Source organism: Primulina eburnea, chromosome 3 (assembly GCF_022965805.1).
Source record: "Primulina eburnea isolate SZY01 chromosome 3, ASM2296580v1, whole genome shotgun sequence".
In the NCBI taxonomy this organism is placed as follows: Eukaryota; Viridiplantae; Streptophyta; class Magnoliopsida; order Lamiales; family Gesneriaceae; genus Primulina; species Primulina eburnea.
The window spans coordinates 4,556,136-4,579,399 of NC_133103.1; the positions used below are offsets into that span (position 1 = coordinate 4,556,136).

At 33.5% G+C, this 23,264-nt stretch overlaps 3 protein-coding genes and 1 pseudogene across 6 annotated transcripts; 2 read left to right on the forward strand and 2 right to left on the reverse strand.

The window, feature by feature from the left end:
- Positions 1-4,796: 4,796 nt before the first annotated feature.
- On the reverse strand, positions 4,797-5,476 carry LOC140828053 (cyclin-dependent protein kinase inhibitor SMR4). The gene has a single exon (XM_073191022.1). The coding sequence runs from the start codon at positions 5,145-5,147 to the stop codon at positions 4,944-4,946; it is 204 nt and encodes a 67-aa protein (XP_073047123.1). The 5' UTR covers positions 5,148-5,476; the 3' UTR covers positions 4,797-4,943.
- Positions 5,477-7,517: 2,041 nt separating this feature from the next.
- On the forward strand, positions 7,518-10,699 carry LOC140825564 (UPF0161 protein At3g09310-like). 2 transcript variants are annotated; one of them, XM_073187410.1, is made up of 6 exons: positions 7,518-7,811; positions 7,938-8,007; positions 8,107-8,166; positions 8,446-8,586; positions 8,866-8,948; positions 10,435-10,699. In XM_073187410.1, the coding sequence occupies exons 1-5, from the start codon at positions 7,689-7,691 to the stop codon at positions 8,922-8,924; spliced, it is 453 nt and encodes a 150-aa protein (XP_073043511.1). In that variant the 5' UTR covers positions 7,518-7,688; the 3' UTR covers positions 8,925-8,948; positions 10,435-10,699. The 2 variants fall into 2 exon arrangements, with proteins under 2 accessions (XP_073043511.1, XP_073043512.1); XM_073187411.1 differs by lacking the exon at positions 10,435-10,699 and adding an exon at positions 9,195-10,420.
- Positions 10,700-13,461: 2,762 nt separating this feature from the next.
- LOC140825565 (scarecrow-like protein 9) lies at positions 13,462-16,451 on the reverse strand. Of its 3 annotated transcripts, none has more exons than XR_012116700.1 (2): positions 13,631-16,444; positions 13,462-13,536 (listed from the first exon to the last, which is right to left on the reverse strand). XR_012116700.1 is itself a non-coding variant. In XM_073187414.1 (2 exons), the coding sequence occupies exon 2, from the start codon at positions 15,930-15,932 to the stop codon at positions 13,686-13,688; it is 2,247 nt and encodes a 748-aa protein (XP_073043515.1). In that variant the 5' UTR covers positions 15,933-15,968; positions 16,352-16,451; the 3' UTR covers positions 13,462-13,685. The 3 variants fall into 3 exon arrangements, 2 of the variants coding, with proteins under 2 accessions (XP_073043515.1, XP_073043514.1); XM_073187414.1 differs by having other exon boundaries at positions 13,462-15,968; positions 16,352-16,451; XM_073187413.1 differs by having other exon boundaries at positions 13,462-16,081; positions 16,352-16,442.
- Positions 16,452-19,771: 3,320 nt separating this feature from the next.
- On the forward strand, positions 19,772-22,916 carry LOC140828054 (RHOMBOID-like protein 1; annotated as a pseudogene).
- The last annotated feature ends 348 nt before the right edge of the window (positions 22,917-23,264 follow it).

The following is a 23,264-nucleotide window of genomic DNA, read 5'->3' on the forward strand; positions in this document are numbered from 1 at the left end:
AATCTATTAGTAATTATGGATAGATTTCAAATTATCCAATATAGTTGTCATTTGAAAAATCCAAGTCTAAAACCATTAACGAGTTAAATCTCCTTCCATCTAAATCATATTCGCCTTTGGAAGAGAGGATTTGAAATTCAAGTTCTTAAATCCACAGTAAATGATTGAGATAAAATGTTACGAGTATATTTCAAATTCTTCATTTATATAATTTTGTTGTCATTATTTTAAAATATTTGAATTATAATCAACCACGTGTCGTTTCAAATCAATAAGTATTCTCTCTAAAAAAATCGATAAATTTTCAAATATTTTGACTCAAATAATAAAATTTCTGAATATTTTAAATTTAAATTGCCTTGTTCAAATGCATTCTTAAGGTTATAAATTTTTATGTATGCATGGTCTAAAGATTTCTATCCCTTTTAAAACTAGTAAATATTGGATTTTTGTAATGGTACACTATCACTACATCTCAATTTTTTTACAAGGCCATGGATTGAGGTTTCTGTTGTTTGGTTGATCTGGATTAAATTTGACGAAGTCACCAACTCCCTAGTTTCATTAATGTTTTAATATAAAGAAAAGTTCCCTATGAAGGCAATGTCCATTGTAGTCGAGAAGTATCTTTTTTCCTTGTGCATGCACCACCTAATGCGGGTGGTAACTTGTTGATTTTTTAAGTTCTTGTAGAATATCTGGTATCAAAGTTTCAAATTTCGAAACGAGGTCTGAGGCTCGAGACCCAATTATATCGTTCTCATCTTCCTACTTTGAAAAAAAGTTAATTCGCCTCAATAGCGAAAAATTGAAATGTTGATATTACAAACGTCTTGTTCTTGAAAAGTTTAGATTTTGACTTGGTCAAAAATATCAGTACACTTTTAATTAAATTTGAATTCTCGATTGTGGCGATTTAAATCTTTTTCATTTGTCGAAAGTTATTTTTATGGTTTGTTTTAATATTCTTAATTTGTAAGTGACATATTTTGGGCATAAAATGCGAACAAAATTTGAAAAATTTAAAAATAAAGTACATTTTGTGATAATTTTTGTATTGTTATTTATTTATTTATTTTGAATAGTGAAAAAAGGGTTGAATAATTTAGGGCGTAAGAATATATGATGAGGTTATCTTGAATAACCCTTTTATTATTTTAATTAACTTTTGCCAAATACTTTCAGACAGCTTTTGATATGTTAATCATATTATTTATCTTTTTTTTTAAAAGAATATTATTTATCTGTTTTAAATAGCTTATAATAAGTTTAACCAAGTATATTCTTATTTACAAGCGTGAATTAACAAAATATTAAGTACACATCGATCACATGTTAAAAATTGGTCAGAGAATATTAGTGAAAAAACAGTAGTGTCGATACTAAAACGTCGATAATTAGCTAGACTCGGGATGAAATTATTTTAACAAGTAATAAGTAAAAAAATTGGATAAGAAAGACGTAAAAATTGGGACAACGTTAAAGTGACATCTTTTTCACTCCAAATGACAAACTGGGGGATCGTAGTACGCACTTAGAGAAAATACATGAATTGCATGGGCGCAGGCCGACAGCAAGAATCCTTAGAAAAAAGCGCGCCAGTTGGTAACACGACTTCTTCAACGTTCACGAAATCGCTATTGTATGCAGCTCCCCCGACCCCGCAACCCACACTCGTGCGGCCCCTTCTCCTTAACTTTTGCAGGTCCTTCGTGTTTAGTTTTGACTTCCTCCCCTCACACAACTGGATTTTAGGTAATAGGGTTTCATGATGAACGCGTCTTTTTTTTTTTTACAAAGAACTTTGATAGAAACGACATTTCATTGAAAATTATAGTGATTGAAATTCAACTGATACATCGTTTGGTGCGAATGATAAATGAACGAATTTCATGTACTTGTTTCATCGATTATCGTTTCGATTTAAGTTCTACAAAATTAATAGAGTTATAAATCATTATGCATGTTATTTATATGTATATTATACACACGAACCAAAACAGACGGTGCCTAAAGAGTTTGTTATGCGCTCCCTTTAATCATCAGTTTCCTTATGTATGTATAGACTTTTAATCCCCACGAGAAGTTAGCTCAAATTGGAAATAGGATTATTGAAAAATGGTAGTGGCGAAAAATAAAATAATGGGTCCGGAGAAATTTTGAATATTGAAGGGAGTAACACGTGCAACTCTGACAAATCCTGTAAACAAATAGATATAGGTGCTGTCTCGTCTCCTCCAAAATATCAAAGTATTTGCCAGCTTTTCTAACCCTCCCACGAGGATATGTCAAGTGTGGGGACGATCCAAGTTTGATCTTTCATCAGACCGCGTGTGTACCAATTATATGCATGTGTAGCTTCTTGTAACTCGTACTAAATATAATTAAGTGAATACAATTCTGGGAGTGCTTAAGTAACTTTAGAATAAATTTATATTGTATTTAGATTGATGGATTATTTCAATTCATTGATTTCAAATGTATTCAATTGTATTTTTGTTGTTCAACGAATTAAAAACATAAAATTCAGATTCATCTATTATATGTGTATATATGATTTCAAGTTAACTAAGATATATTCATTTCAAGAATCGGTCTAATTTATTGATTTCAAATATATTCAAATATAATTTTGTTGTTTAGTGAAAAAAAGATCATAAACTTAAGATTCATCTTTTATATGTGTATATATGATTTCAAGTTAACTAGGATGTATTTCATTTCAGTCTAATTCATTGATTTCAAATGTATTCAAATATATTTTTATTATTTATTAAAGTAATACCATAAAGTTCATATTCATCTCTTATATGTGTATATATGATTTCAAGTTAACTAAGATATATTTAATTTCGGGAATCAGTCTGATTCTATCTATGTTCCTTCCGTTTGAAGAAAGGAAGGATCTTAAAGAATTGATTTTTCTTTTAGTTGTTAAATCTCTCTTTGATTGAGTATTCTCTTTTTTCTTCCATTCATACATAATTCATACACTTCATTACAAATATGTAGTAGGGTATAATTTCTTGTGATTCAGCCAATAGAATAGAAATTCCAGCAGTACGAGATCGTCTCTCTGATTCAAAATCGCGGTGTGAGTGTATCCTTCCTTCCATGTTCCGGTCATGGAATAGATGGAAACTATAATGGACATTCATAGTTTTCAAATTGATCTCTTCGAATGCAATCTTATAGACTAAATCTCATGTAAATTTGTCACGGTTCTTCCCGCACAAGATGTTGTAAAAAAAAGTTCCAACGGCCCAAGTTACTTACAAAATGTTAAGATCCAGTACTGTCTAACTAGACTTGGTCTTTTTTAACAATATTCGTTTGTACAAGTCCTAGCTACATCCGAACAATCTAAATTTACGTTATATAATACAATGTAAAATATTTCATTAGTTAATATATATGGACTCGAATTTTCGCATAACACATGGATCGAGAGACAGCCAATGGGATATGGATCGAGAGACAGTGAATATTAAGTAAAACTCAACGATCGGTCGATGAAGTGGCGGTTTCCTCGCTTGCTCAAACCATATATACAAAAAGGACTCATCGCCCCTCATTATCACGTGAAAAAAATAAATAAATAAATTCATACATTGTCCGATCCTCTTTATAACACAACAATTTTTTATGTCACGTCAGAAATTGAACTAAAAATACTCAAAAATGAAAATATATACCTCATAAAAGTGAGCAATTCCGGAAACCAAAACCAATAAAACTGTGAGATGAGGAATCAGAGGGTCTAGCTATCCTCCTCTCTTCTAACTTTTACTTTAATTTCTTTTTTCCCCTAGTCTTCTATGGTTGAAAGCAGCTAAAAATTTACACTGAGAAAACAATTGATATAAATTAATCTCGTGTGATTCTAAAAAAAGAAAGTGTACAAATTTCATCCTAATTGATTATATTTTACCTCTATTTATACCTCTTTTTTTTAAAATTCTTTTACACATTTTGATCAATGATAAAAAGAAACCTCATCACGTTATCATATCAAAACTAATTATTCATTCTTCTTCGTTAATCAAATGAGCATATTTAAGCAAAAAAAAAAAGACATCATGCATGTATAGTTGGTACAAATAAACTTTTAATCCAATAGCCTAATGAAGAACATAACCATATTTGAGTTAATAAAAGTTGGTGATTAAAAAAGAATAAATTGTACACAGATACAAAAAATTGCATGTGGTTTGAGAAACTACAACGACAGCAAATGAATGGCTTGATCTCATCCATGGTTGACGTATCGTCTGTTCCAGAATGAGAACAAGGTCCACCTTGACGAAGTTCCGGGATGTGAACGTGGATACTTTGGTGCGTTGTTACATAGATAGAAAACAGCGTGTCATCAGTGGCACAGGAACATATCGACAAAACGAGACGTAACGATAAAAAAAAGGTATATTTACTATATTGTTTTAAAAAAAACAATCTAATTTAAATAATATTTATTTTGATTTATATATTTTTAAAATTTTTTCTAAAATTTTCCATTTATATTAATTTTTTAAAAATATCCGTGCCGTGATCGTTCCGCAAAATATCATGAGAGCTCGAATGGTGACCTCTGAGAGGGTTTCCGCGACCGCGATCGCAAACCATGATCTCATATGGGAACACATAAACACAATATATTTCATTAAAATCTCTCATGTGATAGCATGAACTTAGTACGTAGGTTAAAAAAAACATAATACAAATGTCATATATATATATATATATATATATATATATATATATATAAACACGAACAAAAATAAAATTTATTTTCTTGCTAGATTTGATACATGTATAACTTGAGAATTTTGAAACGGCTCTTTTTCATTGTGTCTTTATGGAGAAATTATTGAGGAGGCTGGAAGATGAGATAGACAAAGAAGAAGAAGAACCAAATACATTCCCAGCTATATTACCAGCTAAACCTAAGTCCAAGCTTCTTGCCTCGTCACGCTGTCGAAAAAGGAATCAAGCTCTGGAGGGTTGAAATAACCATTCTCTGGCGGAGCCCGTCTCTTTCGTGCCTCCATATTCTTCTTCCTTGGCGGCGGTGGACACACCTTCGCCGCCTGTATTTGGCACTCCTGGTTCCTCGGAGTCTTGCAGCACTCTGGTTCCTCCAGCTCCATTTTCACAGCCCCAAATTAAAGAACCCTGCTGATATGATCCTTTATACATATACAGCTCCCACTTTTTTAACCTAGAAACCATTCAGCAGACTCGTAATGAACCTTTTAATTGATGGGTTCACGAAGAATCTTGTGCAATCTATTAAAGTTTTCTGTTAAATAGCTAGCTTCGGGTAAGGACTAAGGAATATAGAGCATATATTATAGAGTATAATACGGGTGAAGGTGGCGGCAGTTGAGAATTAATTTGCGCCTGCTGTTTCCGCTGACGTGGAGCATGGGCCAGCGTCGTTTATCTGAATTAGGGCGGCGCGTGGAAGTGTTTAGGGTGGCTTTTAATACGAATTCTCGGATTCTTTTTGGGGTTTGCTTCGGTTTCTGCGAGGCCATGGGAATTTGGAAAGTGTGCGTACGAAGAACAGAAAAGAGTTTAATGCGGGAATGAGAAAGCTGTGAAGGTACGTGTATATGTACTACTACTGCTACTACTGGTAAATTAAAGAGTTTTGAAATAAATTAGTCTTCTTTGGATCTCGTGTTTTTAAAAATATACATAAAATTCTGTACCAGATTCGGTAAGCTGTCAAACCTGTTAAATTTACCATTCTCTGCCATATTATCTTATATATCAAATCACACATCTTGACAGTGATTAACTTTAATTAATTTCTAAAAATATATCATTTTTATTTCAAATAAATGGGAGAGTTCGAGATATGTTGTGTAAGACCTTTTTCCCAAATATTTTAGAAAACTTAATTTTTTAGAGTAAATTACTCGAGTTTGGCATGTATTTTATTTTTTAAGTTTTCATTATATTAAAAAAAAAAATCAAAACCTTGTTTTTGGACGGGCTATGTCATAGCTGCGAGCTAATTGTGAATATTACAGTAAATGGACATAGCTGTGGCTACCACCTACTTGGGAGTAAATATTTGTATCTTCATCATGCGATATATTATTTTTTATTTTATCATTCGTCTTTATATTTTTAATATATTGTAATGTGTAAACTCTTGATACTTCTAATATTCTTCTAAAATATTTAGTAATTGAGTGAGTTTCATGTGAGACCGTCTCACGGATCATAATATGTGAGACGGGTCAACCCTACTCATATTCACAATAAAAAGTAATACTCTTAGCATAAAAAGTAATACTTTTTCATGGGTGACCCAAATAAGATATCCGTCTCACAAATACGACCCGTGAAACCGTCTCACACAAGTTTTTGCCTTAGTAATTAAGGCGTAAAATAATAAGAAATTGTTTATTAAAAACTTTTCACATTCTCTCCTCATTATCTCATTATCCTAATGGAAGTAAAAGTTGTAATTAAATTCGAATTTTAAAAATAATTTTTCAAATAACGTTTATATTATGTGCATACAGTGCATGTGATCTAAACTATGTGCATTAGTTTTATACTAAGCCAGGGCCATATAGGTTATGCTATATATATATATATATATATATATATATATATATATATATATATATATATATATATATATATAGAGAGCAATGATACCCTGCACACCTCTTCCCAGCACACCTGTGGGCGCCTGCCTACGTGACACGCCCACAACCACACAAAATTTTTTGTTTTGTTTTTTTAAAAAAAAGCTGACCAATCATGCACCGCCACGTAGGCGGTGCTCATAATACCCTACACACCTGGTGTGCAGGGTAACAAATTCGTGTATATATATATATATATATATATATATATATATGTATGTAGGTGTATATATGTGTGTGTTATATATAATAAAATTATTATTATTATGCTATAAAATATATGTATGTTATGGGGAATCATGATTTTATTTCACATATTAATTTTTTGCATAAAACGCTTCTGATTTCTCTATATTTAATCTTAACAATTTTGGTCCCTAAACTTCAAAATAAATGACACAGTCCTTCCCGCTATCTTTAACCACAAATTATAGGCAAAAGTTTGACATGAGTTTTTGTGATTATTTTTACTACAAAAGTGATGTTAAATTTTGATTATATTTAATTTTAAAAAATATGTTACAAAAAGTGGTAATGATAAATTCAAATCACTCTACAATTTTGTAATTATTTTACCATGTTAAAATTTTGTCTAAAAATTATTTCAAAATTTGTATGTATATTTTAAAAAATACACATATTAAATAAATTCACTTCATAAATGTAAGTTTATTTATCGTATTATTCTCACTAATAATTTTTTAGCTTTAGTACTCTCTAATTTTTTTAAAATATGATGTCTCCCTAGCTGTTAATTTTATTGTTCAAACTAATGGTACAAATTAAATATATCCTATTTTTTAAAGTATAAAAGTTAAAATATTAAAGGACAAATAACAGCACGTCAGCACGACAACGAAAATCTACATCCACCGTCAATTATTACAACCACCGGCGTCGAATTATTGGAAATCTTTACTGAACACTGGCACACAGCTGATCAAGAAATACAAAAATACAAGCGGTAATCTTGAGCCGTCACCGAGGCCACCGAAAATCCCGGCAGCCGGCTGCACAAAAATGGCGATAATCTCGACTATCAACTGCAAACATCACGAACTCTTCCACTTCAACAACCCTGATTCCAAACTTACTCCTTCCCAATTATCGGGACGGTTTCAGAAGCACCATTGTTCAGTTACTGTACTTTTTTTAACTCCTAATTGCTTCGTATTTCATTTATTTTACATACTCATTTGTCGATTTCACTACTATTTTGCCAGTCATTTTATTACTTTCTACGGGTTTTTCTTCTCCATTTTTTGGTAGTGGAAAGAGCGACGTCGTTTTGGGGTCGTTAGTTGTTCAGGCGAGGATTCGGGTCAGACCGGTGCACAAGGTAAGCTCGAGCGATAATTTCATTGAGTTGTATACATATCTTGAAATTATTGCAGGTTTTTTTTAGTGAAATTCATTTGGTTTTTGTGTCATGTTTCAGATGATGAAAAGGTTAGTGTAGGCGTTAAAGCAGCATTGTCTATGCTACGGTTCTACAAACGTGAGTTCTTCCTAATTCAACGTCTAATGATTTAACAATGTAGATAAATTTATCAATAACTTAATAAACTTCCATTATCTGACGGCAATAACATGCAATGAAATATAATCGGGAACCTGAGCTTGAGTGATGGAGTAGAGAAGTTGGTAGAATCAAGTGTTACAGTTTATTTTCCCTGTATTCAACTACGTGAAAAACTGAAAAACAACTGACTGTATCGCAGTCAACACTTTTCATTAGTTAATCTTGTTGGGCGTGTTTTAATGGTGAATGCAACAGGGGAAATCTCGCCGTTGTTGCCAAATAGTTGTCGGTATGTTCCGACATGTAGTGAGTATTCGATGATTGCTTACAAGAAGTATGGAGTTGCAAAGGGGACCCTATTGACTGCCTGGCGCCTTTGTCGTTGCAATCCTCTTGGTATTTATTACCGTTTTTCCAATTTGTTGTCTCATATACAGAAGTACAAATCGTTCATATATTATTTTGAAGATGCTCCCTGACTTCTGCTGTAAGCCAACTGTTTCAAAAACCGAGCAGTGCAAATAATTGGTTGTTTTGAATCCTTGTGGACACACAAGTGATTGGTTCTGTGACAAGCTTTTACAATTGAAAACCATTCATTCTCGCTATTTTGAAAATTATGCGCTCAATTATCGTAAAATAAGACTAAAATATGTTAGTTTTTGAACTTGATAGGTGGATCCGGCTTTGATCCCCCTAGATGGTTTGATGAGACAACTCCACCCGAGCAGTGAATTACTTTGATTGGGAACGATACGGTAAATAAGTGCTTATTTTGCATTTGGAAATATGTAATTGCCGGAATATGAGTAAACAATAATTTATCGGGCATAAGGCCAGCATCTTTTAGTATAAACATCATCATTCTTCTGTCTTATGTTCCTAATTTTTTAAATGTTATAAAAGTTTCTCGGATTGTATTATTGTTTGGAAGTTTCGTATTTGAAGATTTTAATGTCCTTGAGAACAAAAGTTGAGCAATTTCTTGAGTTATGATTGAGCAGTGGTTTATTTGCTGCTACTGCTGTGGAAAGTATGCAGAACTAATACTGCCACCAAAGCATCAAGTCATGCAAGGGAACTTGGAATCTGGTCCAAGGAACTTCACAATTTTATGGCCCTAAATATTGTTTTGGACCGAGTCTTGGTAAAATTAACGAATAATAGGATCTCTTAGAAGTTTATCATGGGTAACTCTAAAATAATATCTGCCAAAGTACAGAAAGCTAGATCTGGTCGAGTGAAAAATGCATGGAATTCAGGAATTGTAATGATTATCCCTGAAATAACGCGTGGATGTGCATGAAAATTCTTTGGCTGCCTAGTTTTGTTCCATTTGGTGATTACTGGGTTGTCTATCCATCAATGGTTGAAGCATTTTTAGGTTATTTATCAGGTGCCATCTCTTTATGAATTTTAAAAGTCTTGTCCTAGAATTTTCCTTTTTCTTTTGATCTGATGTCGTGTAAGTGGATGCCGTTTTACTTATTACAGCTACGGGTATATCAAAATATTCAGTAGTTTGTGGGTCCTCTCAACATCTGAAAAATTTCTTTTCAAACAATTTACAATCCTCGAGCAGCCAAACTTTTTTTTTTTTGCTTTAGCACTGATGAAATGAACTAGGAGTTGTTACCCGATTCATGTTTCCAAAAAAAATTAACTAGAACTTGCAAAACTCGACAATGAACTAGAAATTACTTGCTTTCTCCATGATTATTCAAGTACTCAAACTCAAAATAATACTCCACACACAAATGAGTTATGAAGCAGATATGAGAACTTTTGGTTCTGTAAACTAAAGTTATTGTATGGGGGCTGATATTGTGTCTTTCAATTCTTGGAAAGGTTCCTTCGAACATTATTCAGATAAAGTAGACAGTTGTTTATTGACAGTAAGAGCTGTTTACACCAGTGTCGATTAATCTTTTTGGAATCCAGTCTTTCTGCTATTCTATATGTCTGCCTTGTGGCTCCTCTATATATTGTTTGAATTTGTATCTTTGATGTTGTAATGAAGCTCTCTGTTCAGTATTAAGTTGTGGTTTTATGAACCAAACAGCGCAAGGACGATAGTTCAGAATATTCCTAAAGTTTAGATATTATGATGCAGTATGAATTGGAATGGAGTTTCCTAGTTGGCCTGTCGCTTACATCATTCAGGGTCATATTACCTCATCTGATACGATAAGCTTTGTTAAGTGGTTCCAAATGCTCTTTGTTCATACAGGCCTTTTTATGCAGCTGCAGAATATGATGCTTCAGTAGAATGGAGCCGCAACCTCATCCAGTCACCATTAATGGAGGCCTTGACTTTGCATTGGCTGAAAGAGAGTGGTCGAACAATCTTTTGTTTGATCTTTACATATACGTATGATTATGATCCACTCCAAGTATATATTAGTGCAAGTATTTAGTAGAATATGATAGTGGTTAAGTTGCAAGCCATTATTTTTCTTGTGTTTCCTTGTGCGTATTTTGTGGGTTGTAAGTTGTAACCATTCAGTAAAACCATTTGGTCGAAGCAACCTAAATAAAATAACGTTTATTCTTAACATTTGGTCAAGACGCAGTGAATTGATACATCAAGAAACAAGGAGTGTTTGCAACCTCCAAGCAAAAGTGAGTTTTCATTTTTCATTTAGCTAGCTCGATAACATTTCAATTCATTTGTTATGGCTCGAGATTCGGTTCGAGTTGGACCCGGTGGGTTAGGGTCGGAAAAATCCCGATCATTGACCATGACCGTCCGACCTTAACCGTCTATAGCAGTTACAGGCCAGGTTGCGGACCCAGCGGTCTAGGTCCAATTAAGCATGTTTTTAATTTAAAAAAAAGGTCCAATTCAGCATGTTTTTTAATTTAAAAAAAAAAAAAACAAGTGAAAAGAATCTTAATTATTATGTCAAAATATCATAAATATTTGTATATATACATTAAATAAAAATTATAAAAATTTCCAATATCAGATTTAATGTCTCGATTCTTTCTTGTTATCTTCCTTATTATTGCAAAACAATATTGATAATGCTTGCATTTCTAAATTTTCTTGCACATGCTTCATCAATTTAAATTCCTAAATATCATCTACTAATGTGGAATTAGACATTTATCAATTTTTTAAAAAAACTAAAATATTATCAACCCGTCAATCGATGTGTTTTAGATCGGAAAACCATAAATAGCTCACACATGGACAATTATGATCACAATTTCAGGTCAAATCCGTTGACCCGCTTAACCTGCTCGTAGACCATGGGCCGAGCCCGATTCATGTCCGAGTTGAATCGGGACCATGGTCATGTCTACTTGAGATTACGAACATGGGATAGGACAATTATTCCCAATTCATTTAGTGTTTACGAATTAAATTTTCTTAAATCCAAATACTCATTAATAATTGGATTTTGGCATTATTTTTAGGCATTAACGAGTAAGAATAGATAATTTATGGTCGGTATAAATGGAAGAAAGCCAAAAAAAAAAAAAAAAAAAGCCTAATATATCATTCCTTTCTAATCTACTGTAGTTAAAATGCAAAATTGTCATTTTTCTTTGATCACAATTCTAATCACAACCTTAATCGATTAAATTAAACACATTATTATTTATCGGTCGTTTCATATATTTTTGCAGTTATTTTAATAATTATCATGTAAGTTATCTCTACACAATCGTGTCTGGATGTTAGTGTTGGGATTGTGGGAACAATTTATGGTTTATTTCACCCTATCTTGTGAGGCACTGCCCCCATGAGGTGATCAAAGGTCCAGATTTAAACACACATACACCCCATGAAGTGATCAAAGACCGAGATTTAATCACCATGTAAAATCAATGGCTGAGATCCTGTGAGGGCACTACCCCCACAGGTAGCATCTACTCTACCCAATTTATTGTGTTTACACACATCTACGTGGCAGGTCTAGCCACGCAACAATCGGAACAAGATATTCAATATTTTAATGATATTCGATATATTATAAGGTTTATTAAAAGTTTCACCAGGACTAAGTCCAAAAGTGAAGAAACGATTCCATGTACTTTAATAATCATTTATTAATTGCAAGTAGTGTATCATCATTTAAAACCCTTGGAATTTTTTAACCACAAAATATATATATAAATATATATATTTATATATATACAGTTTTGATATCCTGCACACCTTGGTGAGCACCAATGAGGTGTCAATCACCCATTGGATGCACAATTTTTCTATATTTCATCACATCCAATAGGTGAGTGACACCTCATTGGTGCTCACCAAGGTGTGCACGGTAGGTGTGCAGGATATCAAAACTATATATATATATATATATATATATATATATATATATATATATATATATATATATATATATATATATATATATATATATATATATATATATATAAAAGCCGAGTGCAGGTGAGTTTAAATGCTTTCTTGATCTTGCAAATATTAGTATTTTTCACAGTTAGATTCGAGGTAAAGAACATGTTTGGTGCATTAACGTTGTCAAGTAGGGGCATTGGTTTTTGTGTCATTATTATTGGAGTGAGTTTCATGTGAGACCGTCTCACGGATCATAATCTGTGAGACACTGAGACGGTCAACCCTACACATATTCACAATAAAAAGTAATACTCTTAACATAAAAAATGATACTTTTTCATGGGTGACCCAAATAAAAAATCCATCTCACAAATATTACCCGTGAGACCGTCTCACACAAGTTTTTTCCTTATTATTGTACTCAACTAGAAGTCTTCCAAGTAATCTTTCGTGGTGTCCCTCAAGTAGATGACATGAACACTGAAATTATATCTTCTTTCAAGGCCCCCACAAGTTGAGATCTCATTTAATTTATTTATGTACTTTTCAATTAAACATATGGATTTTCCACGGTCCTATTTCGACTTACGTAATAAATTATCTTTTCACAAAATTACAATTTGTGGGCAATAAACTCTTACATAGAGCAAAACTTTGTGTCAAAATTTCCTTCATATTTAAAACAGCTCGAGAAAAGTCATATTCATAAAACATGGAGGATTTACTCTTCCAGATACAACTCTATCGTACCATTGCATAAACGTGTAAAGTTTTGCCTCGTCATGCAAGTAAGGAAGTAACGTAACAAAAAATGCTACAAAATTGAAACAGAAGATCCGAACAAGAGAACTAGACTGTTCTTATTTTTTGTTAGAAAAACTTCATTGCAGCAAGAATGCAGATCACAAAAAGTATACAATGGGGCGAAGAGGGGCATACATCTATGCATGAGATGATACACAAACATTTTCATTCAAAACTGCGAAAATCTTTTAGGTAAACCAGACTGCCGGACAACTCGTTAATTCCTTTGCATCAGAATGAAAAAGCATCATCAGCATAAAGAGGAGATGCTACATTAGAGTTTGTATTTGAACAAGTGAGAAGAGATGCATATTTTACCTCGAAACATTGGGTTGGGGTCGCAAAATCTTGTATATCATGGATAGCTTATTTCTCAAATAGGTTTCCAGCATGAAATGGCGTAGATTATCCGCCCTTTCCAGCCCATTAACATCCAATGGCCGTCTTCATCTATTACAAAATCTTTGTGGTAACATGTTTTCACCTTATATATCGCCCCTTTCATGATCTCCCTTTCGAAAGGGATGTGGATGAAACCTGCCCTAAGATCACGTACTTGCCACTGTTTATAAGTTTCTGGCCTTTCAACTCTCTCCCAGCCTTCGCAAGCTATGACATTCAATGCTTCTCTCCCAAATATATCTTTCTCAATCAGCAGTCTCTCTTGTTTCTCCCGAGGTATGTTTGATTCCAGCATGTCGAATAGTGCAGAGAAGTGGAACAAAACTTCCCGAAACCTGGTGACAAAGAATGGCGTGCTATATGCTCCATTGAGTACACCATGGATGAATAAAGAGGGGTTTATTTTCCTAATCAGGTTAAGAACCGCTGTTCTTGAATTTTCTGCAACTACCGACTCATCAAGTAAGTTCCTGCCTCGATACAAGCAGGTGACAACCACAAATTCGTCCTTGTCGATCTTGAGATCCTCCGTTCTGATTGTTTCCCACTTTTGGGCTATAGCATTGTACTCAAAAGGAAGGTTAAATTTCTCGGCATAGTGGGCCAATCGGCGCCCTGTCTCCTGAATTCTTTCCGCAGGTCTGAAGCCAGGTTGTGGAAAGTCTATTCCAGTAATCCGAACCTTAGGTGGACCACCTTTTCGCGCAGCAATACGCTGAATAAAAGTAGGCCACTGGAAGCCGTAAAGGATGCCAAAATCTATAACATGAACTCTCATCGCATTTTCTGATTTTGTGATGATTGTCTTATTCGAGGCAAAATTAGTTATCTTCCTGAATGGAGATGATGCAAGATAAGTATAGTAAGCTTTCCAGTAATCGGCAGCAGTTGTTCTTCTATTAACAAGGGCTTTATGTATCTGGCTACCAGTGCCAGCCAAACGTGCTTCTAGGCCATCGGCAAAATAGTGAGCCAATCTCTGATTCCCGTCACCGAAAGGAGACGAATGCTGCCTGATCTGTTTAAGAAGTTCGTTGGCATTCCGATGATCATCAGCAGCAACAGCTTGGGCACAATTTATCAGAAGGGTTCTCAAATCAATAATTTGTTTTTTCAAGCTCTGTTTCTTGCCACGGCTCTTCCCACCACTCGATCCCTTTTGTTTCCCATTGCATTGCATACCTTTACTTGCTGCGCGTTGCAGATCAGCCCGGTAAGCTGCAAAATTCTTTCCATGCTCCCCCAAGGAAATAAGCAAGACATTATCAAATTCCTCCATAGGCACATCAGACTCTCTATAAATAGCAGGAAGCTTGCTATTTCTCTCTTCTTCAAAATCAGTATCGAAATTATGACCATTTTTCTTACCCTTTGATCGAGAAGGTGAGCATTCTCCCACCTCATCTTTCTTCTCCACCTCAATTACCCCTTTGACAGATTCTTCTATAGAATTTTGAGCTAAAAAACCATTCACATCTACACTCGTCAACAATTTATTTTCACCAGGAAGGAACTTGTTTGCTTCTTCCACCCCCTTCTTGAAATTCCATACAGATTGACTTTCACCATGTGTTTCGCGCATCTGCAGTGGACTTATACCCGAGTCCGAGAAAACATCCACGACATTGTATAAGCTATTTGACACAGTAACAGACGAGTTGGGAGTATGATTGGTGGTATGACATCCTGCGACTGAAGTTTCTCTATATAAAGGACCCTTGATCCACCTCGGATCGACTACATCAATTAGGTAACCATTGTCATTACTCTCTCTATGCGATAAATTATGGGGATTTACGTAACAATAACCATCTGGGATCTTACTAAATTGATTAAACAAAGCTGGTTCCGGCTGAGGAGAAGGTGGATATTTCTTACCAAGTACCTCATAGAATGACTTTTCTTGTGCTTGAAGATCCAACGACTCTTGAAGCATATGTGTCTTGTCCTCCATGTCTTCTTCCATGAGCATCTGATCTATATACCTCAAAACCACATTGGAAAAGTCACAATCGTCTTGATATTCATCCTCGGTTTCCACACAAGAACTAGAGATGGTACCATTTGAAATGGGCTGGCTCGACACCAAACCTACCTCTCCAATATTATGTTCTTGAAAGCAACTTTGAAACCCCTGTCCATCAAATAGCTTCTGATCTGAATTACTAATATCTGACCTACTTCCATTTACTAGTTTCCAACTGGATAACTCGCCCATGGATTGATTCCTCAATTGAAATCCATTCTCGGGATTCTAGAGTCATGAAAACGTAGATCCATTTCAATCTACTTTATCAAGAAAATGTATGTTCTGTGACATAAATACTCAAACTTCCAAGATTTCCTCTGCAACTTGTAGCACTCAACCTTACATAAAAAATGAACTACGTACTCACATATTTAACAGCAGTTTCAACCCCGAAAAATCATCAAGATTGAATCTTTGAACATGCTCTAGATGCAAAAATACACGCTACAAAACAGTCATCGGTACATTTTCCACATAATCGATCATTTTTTATACAATTTATTGCTCAGAAAGGACATAATTTCTTTCTGGGCAGCCTCATGAAAGCCCAAGAAACTGACTCAGCATGGAACAAACTAATAAAAACAAACGCATGTCAATTAGCGTACCTCAGGAAAAGGTAAACTCTAGCGGAAAAGCGTAGAAAGATTCTTTAATCTTCAGAGGAGGAGAGATTTAGGACTAGAATAGAAAACAGTGCTCCGAAGTGTGCATATTATAAAGAGAGCGCCACTTTTTTAAGATATAAGCAACCTGAAGAAATTCATGAAGTGACGTGGGAGAAATCTGAACCGTTGACATATTTTGACCTGGTTTGCCGGTTTTTTTATATCTAATGCTGTTTATTTGAGATTTGATGTAATAAAAAGACGTGAGATTATTAAAATTTGAGTTGGAAGTAGAATAAAAATAGATAAATAATAATATGTTTAGTTTTTTTATTAAATTTATGATAAACTGATATATTAAAATTTTACTTTTTAATCGTTGAAAACATAAATAATCATTATTTATTAAGAATAATAATATAATTTTATTCGTACATATTTGATTGATGCAAAATAGAAAAAATAATATACACATAAATTATAATTACAAACAAACATTTGATTGAACTATACGAACATATCTTGTGATTATCGAATGACTCGAGGACTCGATATATTTTTTTTATACAACCATCAAGAACATGAATTTATTTACTAAGTCTTCAGAGTAACTATTTTGATATCTAAAACTACGTCATTTTTTTTTATTTTATGTTAAAATAAAACTTCGATGCAACATTCACATAAGGTATTGCGATATAATTATATTTTATACAAAATTTATAGTTTATTAAACATGATCAACCTGTATCAATAGATATACCATTTTTAATGCTATTTACTGAGATAGGCTTGACCTATACCACCGATGTATTACGTATTCATACAAACCATCTTTTAGAACTTTTTACGGAGCAATAATTATTGAAAAAATGTATAAAAGTAATCAATTGGATTGATTTATTTATCTTATACTATATATTAAGGTTTGGTAGTGTCTTGATATGTTTTTTACAATCCCAAAATACCACCCTATTTCTTTTTCTGATAAACTTGTGTGAAACTGTTTCACGAGTCAATTTTGTGATATGAACCTCCGATTTGAGTAATATATGGAAAAATAGTACTTTTATATAAAAAAAAACATTACTTATTATTGTAAATATGAGTAAATTGACTTACAATTTATTTATTTTTAGCATGAATTATTAAATTTATGTAAAAAAAATATAAACTTGTTAATAATCGGAAAGTTTGATTTTATTTTATTTTTAAAATTTCCAAATTTAATTTCTATTTTTTTCACAAAAATGAAAAATCCTTACAGAAACAATTCGACAATATTTGGGTCTAGATATTAGGGGTATCAAACGGCCCATTTGAATTGGATCTTGATATTAGGAACCCAATAATTTGAACTTTAAGTTGTTGTGCTTGTTTTATTATATCCTGAAATAGATCGAATAAAAATGGATGAAATAATTAAATTAAAAATTTTTGCTTAAAGTATTTTTAGAAATACTATAGTTTTTTTTTTTATAAATATGATGGAGAAATATCTACTGCTAATTTTTTTTATTATACTCTTTTTCTGTACCATTATTGTAACGACGATTTTGGAAATTGCTTCTTTATGTTGTTTGGAATTTTTTATTCGGACTTTCGAATTAAGTTTTATAAGACAATATTCCATGATAAACATAAAAAGTTTGGGGCAGTTTTTCTCAAACAAAATTAGTACAAAACCAAGAGGAATTATAGAATAAACATACAAAACTAAACAAGGAGTTTGTTGGAAACTTAGAATTGCAAACTGGAAAGACAAAAACTTGTGTGAGACGGTCTCACGGGTCATATTTTGTGAGACGGATCTTTATTTAGGTAATCCATGAAAAACTATTACTTTTTATGCTAAGGGTATTACTTTTTATGGTGAATATGGGTAGAGTTGACCCGTCTCACAGATTGAGATTCGTGAGACGGTCTCACATGAGACCTACTCAACTGGAAAATTAAGAACTAGAAAAAAACATGAAAACTTGAACAATGAAATTTGTATATTTGCTGCTAGAAGTACTTTCTGTCTGCTGATTATTTTTGCTGGACCAAAATAATATTATTTTTGGAAATATATATTTAAATATCAAAATAAAATTATCTCGATCATATCCATCATATTAACAATAGAGTTTGTCTTTCGTGAAACGATTTCACGGTTTATAATTTTGAGATAAATCGACTCAATTTTTAACATAAAAATGATTTTTTTTAATAAGTTTTTTCAATTGACAATATCACATGAGTTTTGTGATAATATCAAAAATTATTATTGGTGTGCGTAAGGAACAACAATACAAGTTGACAAGAAGTTATTAATGATTAATTAAGTTAATTATTTGGTTTGAATCTTTCAATGCGCTTAGTTCACACGTGTTTCAACATAAATTATATGCATACACGTACTCACTCTTACAACTGGAACGTTGTATCAGTTGATTGAGAAAAAAAATATAATTTAGTTATAATATTAAAGGGATTTCAGGGGAAATAAATTGTAAGAGATAACATATGGTGGTTATTATCCACCAGTTTGAAAATATAACATACTAAATATTTGTCTATGCCTCAAGCATATCTGGCTGCTTCTAATGCTACCTAGTAAAGGAAGGTAAAAACTAGTGTGAGACGGTGTCACGGGTCGTATTTGTGAGACGGATATCTTATTTTGGTTATCTACGAAAAAGTATTATTTTTTATGCTAAGAATATTACTTTTTTATTGTGAATATGGATAGGGTTGACCCATCTCACATATTAGGATCCGTGAGACGGTCTCATACAAGACCTGCTCGTAAAGTAATTAAATAGCTTACCACCACCACCTTATCACTTTTAAAAGACAAAAACTTGTGTGAGACGGTCTCACGGGTCTTATTTGTGAGACGGATCTCTTATTTGAGTCACCCATGAAAAATTATTACTTTTTATGCTAAGAGTATTACTTTTTATTGTGAATATGGGTAGGATTGACCCGTCTCATAGATTAAGATCCGTGAGACGGTCTCACATGAGACTCACTCCTTTTAAAAAGCGCATATTTGAATGTTGAAATTTATTTATGTAAAATTAGTCTCATATACTAACTAGAGTTAAATTGTGAAAAATAAAAATCTACAAATCCCATGTGATTAATAGAAAAAAAACTAATCAAAAGAAAATATTTGTCATCTTTTAGATTTCACGAGAATCAAAACCTATTTATATATAATTTACTTACTAGACACCTATCTTGTAATTATGTGGATTCATCTATAATTTTATTTTGCAATTATTTTAATATCTATAATATATATTTTTGTATAAATAATTATAAAATGTTTAACATTACACATGGAAAAGGGGAGTAATAAAATAATTCTAAAATTTATTGACATTACACATGGAATGGGAATAATAGAATGACAACGAATAAGCAACTGTATATATAACAACGAAGAATGACAAGAATACGGTTCCAAGCAAAGAACTGGTATTTCTTGAAGCGTCGGCAGAGGAAAAGTGTAATCCCTGGTGTATATATATACATAGATGTATGTATATTGCAGTTGAACGGTTGACATGATCTTCTCCCTCTAACGTCCGCAGCGCCTTCCGCCGCCGGCCTGTTTAAATATACGACCACCCTTGGCCCTCCCTCTCACCTTTCCGACAACCTTAAACCTCCCATTCTTGGATCGGAACGATGACTCCGCAAGATATCCAAATACGAGTCCACTCACGGCGGGGAAGCAACATGATCCACCCTGTCTCGCTGGAGTCACCACAGCCCGCCGCAACCCGAACCCGAACCCGAACCCGAACCCGAACGTTGTTATTTACCGAGAAGTAAAGCATTTTAAGAAATGGTTTCCCTGGTTGATTCCTTCCTTTGTGATAGCAAACACCGTGATGTTTGTCATCACCATGTATGTGAATAATTGCCCCAAGAATTCGATTTCTTGCGCTGCCAGGTTTCTGGGAAGGTTTTCTTTTCAGCCATTTAGTGAAAATCCTCTTCTTGGGCCATCTTCTTCAGCGTACGCTCCTTCTGTATTCATCCTTTTTTTTGAGTTTTTGTTATTTGTTTTTCATGTTCTTGAGTCTTCTCTAATGCCACATAAAACATTTGGTTACCTTGTTTCCAGTATATTCATCATCCATTGATATCAATCTCTAATCAAAATCCGGGAATGAATAAACTATAAGTTACTTAATATGGTTCTGATTTAATATTCAAACATGAATTACGAGGACAACCAATTACCCGTAGTTTCTGATATTCGAGAAGATGAAATTTACTCTTCATTTTTAAAAATGATGACATAAGATTTTTCTTGAATATGATAGATTATTACATTTACATCATCCTATTTGTTTTGGACACAAATTTTGCCACTCTAATATTTTCGTACGTGTAACAATTAATAATATTGCAACATCTCATCCTACTGTTATATAGTACTAATCTGAATGGATTTTACCTTTCTTGCCTTTTTCTCTTAGCAAAGAGGAAAGCATACTTTTGGTCATGTCATCTAAAAAAATGCCATCCAAATCCGGCCCTTTTTCAGGTTAGAGAAGATGGGAGCCTTAGACGTTGGTAAAGTCGTCCACAAACATGAAGGTTGGCGGCTTATGACTTGTATCTGGTTACATGGTGGAATTTTTCACTTACTTGCCAACATGCTTGGTCTTTTAGTTATTGGTGTTGGGCTCGAACAGGAATTTGGATTTGGTATGTGACAACTGGCTATGAATTTACCATCCATAAATTTTTCACTTATTTGCTTAATAATTACAACATCCATGTGTTTTTTTTTTTTTAAGAAAACCAACTGGTACAATCATTCTAGTCTTGCCTCGAAATGAAATTCAAACTGCTTGACGATAACAAGGCATATCTTTCAGCAGCTGTAAAGGAATTATTTTTATATAAATTGTTCACTTGATTTTCTAGGCACTACACCATGAAGAGTTTATGATTGATGACTCTAGCTATATGAATTATGGTAATTTAATATTTTACCAATTGTTTGTAACTCTTGTAGCTTTGTTCCGGTGAAAGGATTCATTGTTTTTTGCTATTGCAGTGCGTATTGGCTTCATTTATCTTATATCTGGACTTGGTGGTAGCTTGCTATCTGCTCTCTTTATTCAGACAAACATATCTGTCGGGGCTTCTGGTGCACTTTTTGGATTATTGGGAGGAATGCTTTCCGAGCTCATCACTAACTGGTCTATATATGTAAACAAGGTATGTGCATTTTTTTAATAATATCTTAAGATTGGGAGCACTCATACATGACAGACAAATAAGTAGGCTTATACAGTTTCACGAATTTTTATCTATGAGACGGGTCAATCTTACCGATATTCACAATAAAATGTAATATTTTTAACATAAAAATAATGTTTTTTCATAGATGACCCAAATAAGATATCCGTCTCATAAAATACGATCCGTGAGACCGTCTCACATAAGTTTTTGTAATAATTAAGTTGAATATGTGTTGATGTGGTATTTATTTATTTTCCTAAAACTTCTTAAGAGTACAAATGGGTATCCCCCCTTCGACGAAATACTGCATCTATCTTCTGTGACATGAATTTCAGGTTTTAATTTCCACTCACAAAACCTTTTATTTAGGTAGCGGCTTTCTTGACCCTAGTGCTAATTATCGCAATCAATCTGGCCGTAGGGATTCTTCCACATGTCGACAATTTCGCTCATATTGGAGGGTTTTTATCAGGATTCCTTCTTGGTTTTGTGTTCTTGATCCGCCCCCAGTTTGGGTGGATAACTCAGATATATGCTTCTCCTGAATATTCCTCAACACCAAGTAGTCCTAAATTTAAGGCTTATCAATGCATACTTTGGTTGGTCTCTTTGATCCTTCTGATCGTAGGGTGAGTTCGTGAGCCTCTCCATTTTGCACTTTCCACTTTCGTGAGCGAGTTTACGAGACGATTGTGGAAACTCATTTTGATATAGGATCACGGTTGGCATGGTCACACTGCTTCGTGGAGTTGATTTGAATGATCGTTGTTCGTGGTGCCATTATCTAAGTTGTGTTCCTACTAAGAGATGGAGCTGCAACACGCAGCCTGTTTCGTGCCAGGTTAGAAAGTCGTTCAACACCCCTTTCATTTTCTTGATTAGGCCAGGACATACTCTGTCTCTCTATACGTTCTTATATACGGAAATTTTATTCTCTAAGAACATATATTTCAATTTTCACCCCCAAGCGCAGTATTATTACTATTCTCTTACCCGTTTCGTTAGATGAGACGACGAACAACATACGATAACATAATAACACATAACTTTAGATAAAACAATGATTTGTAATTAACTAATATCTTCGTATGAATTAACTAATGTATCATCGTTTGCACCAAGAATGACTTATAGTTTTTTCTTTTATAGGCTGAGCAAACCGGAAGCCGATACACATTGACGTGTTCGAACAGCAGCAAAAGCAGAACATATTCCCTGTTGAATCCGACAGCAACCCAGATCCAGGGGTTATGTGCGCAGCTCTGTAGATGATGAATGTTTCCTCCTCACCTCGTCACATGATGTTATTTAGATAAATTTAAAAAGAAGATATTAAACTTGTGTCTCTGTATGAAAGATTGGGACCGCGGAGTAGAGGATCTGGAATCAGTTGAATTACATCGTTATTTATTGTAAATTATTGTACAAAAATACACAAATCTATACGCCAACTATAGAACGAATGTATCTTCTGTTGGGTGATGTGATTTCATCATTGGATCATCTACCATTTGCGTATGTATATATCCCATTTGTAATTTATGTGGATGGATGCATGTCAAATTAGCCCTGTTTAAATGGAAATATATTTGTTAAAAAATTCTTTCTGGAGAACAAACATAAAACCATATTCTTTGTTTTCTGGCTTTACCTTCTT

Excerpts from the sequence above, each read along its gene's own strand:
- LOC140825565 (XM_073187414.1), bottom strand. The coding sequence starts at position 15,932 with ATGGGCGAGTTATCCAGTTGGAAACTAGTAAATGGAAGTAGGTCAGAT.
- LOC140828053 (XM_073191022.1), bottom strand. The coding sequence starts at position 5,147 with ATGGAGCTGGAGGAACCAGAGTGCTGCAAGACTCCGAGGAACCAGGAG.
- LOC140825564 (XM_073187410.1), top strand. The coding sequence starts at position 7,689 with ATGGCGATAATCTCGACTATCAACTGCAAACATCACGAACTCTTCCAC. Across the intron at positions 7,812-7,937 it reads AGCACCATTGTTCAGTTACT|TGGAAAGAGCGACGTCGTTT; the intron begins GTACTTTTTTTA and ends ATTTTTTGGTAG. Across the intron at positions 8,008-8,106 it reads GGGTCAGACCGGTGCACAAG|ATGATGAAAAGGTTAGTGTA; the intron begins GTAAGCTCGAGC and ends GTCATGTTTCAG.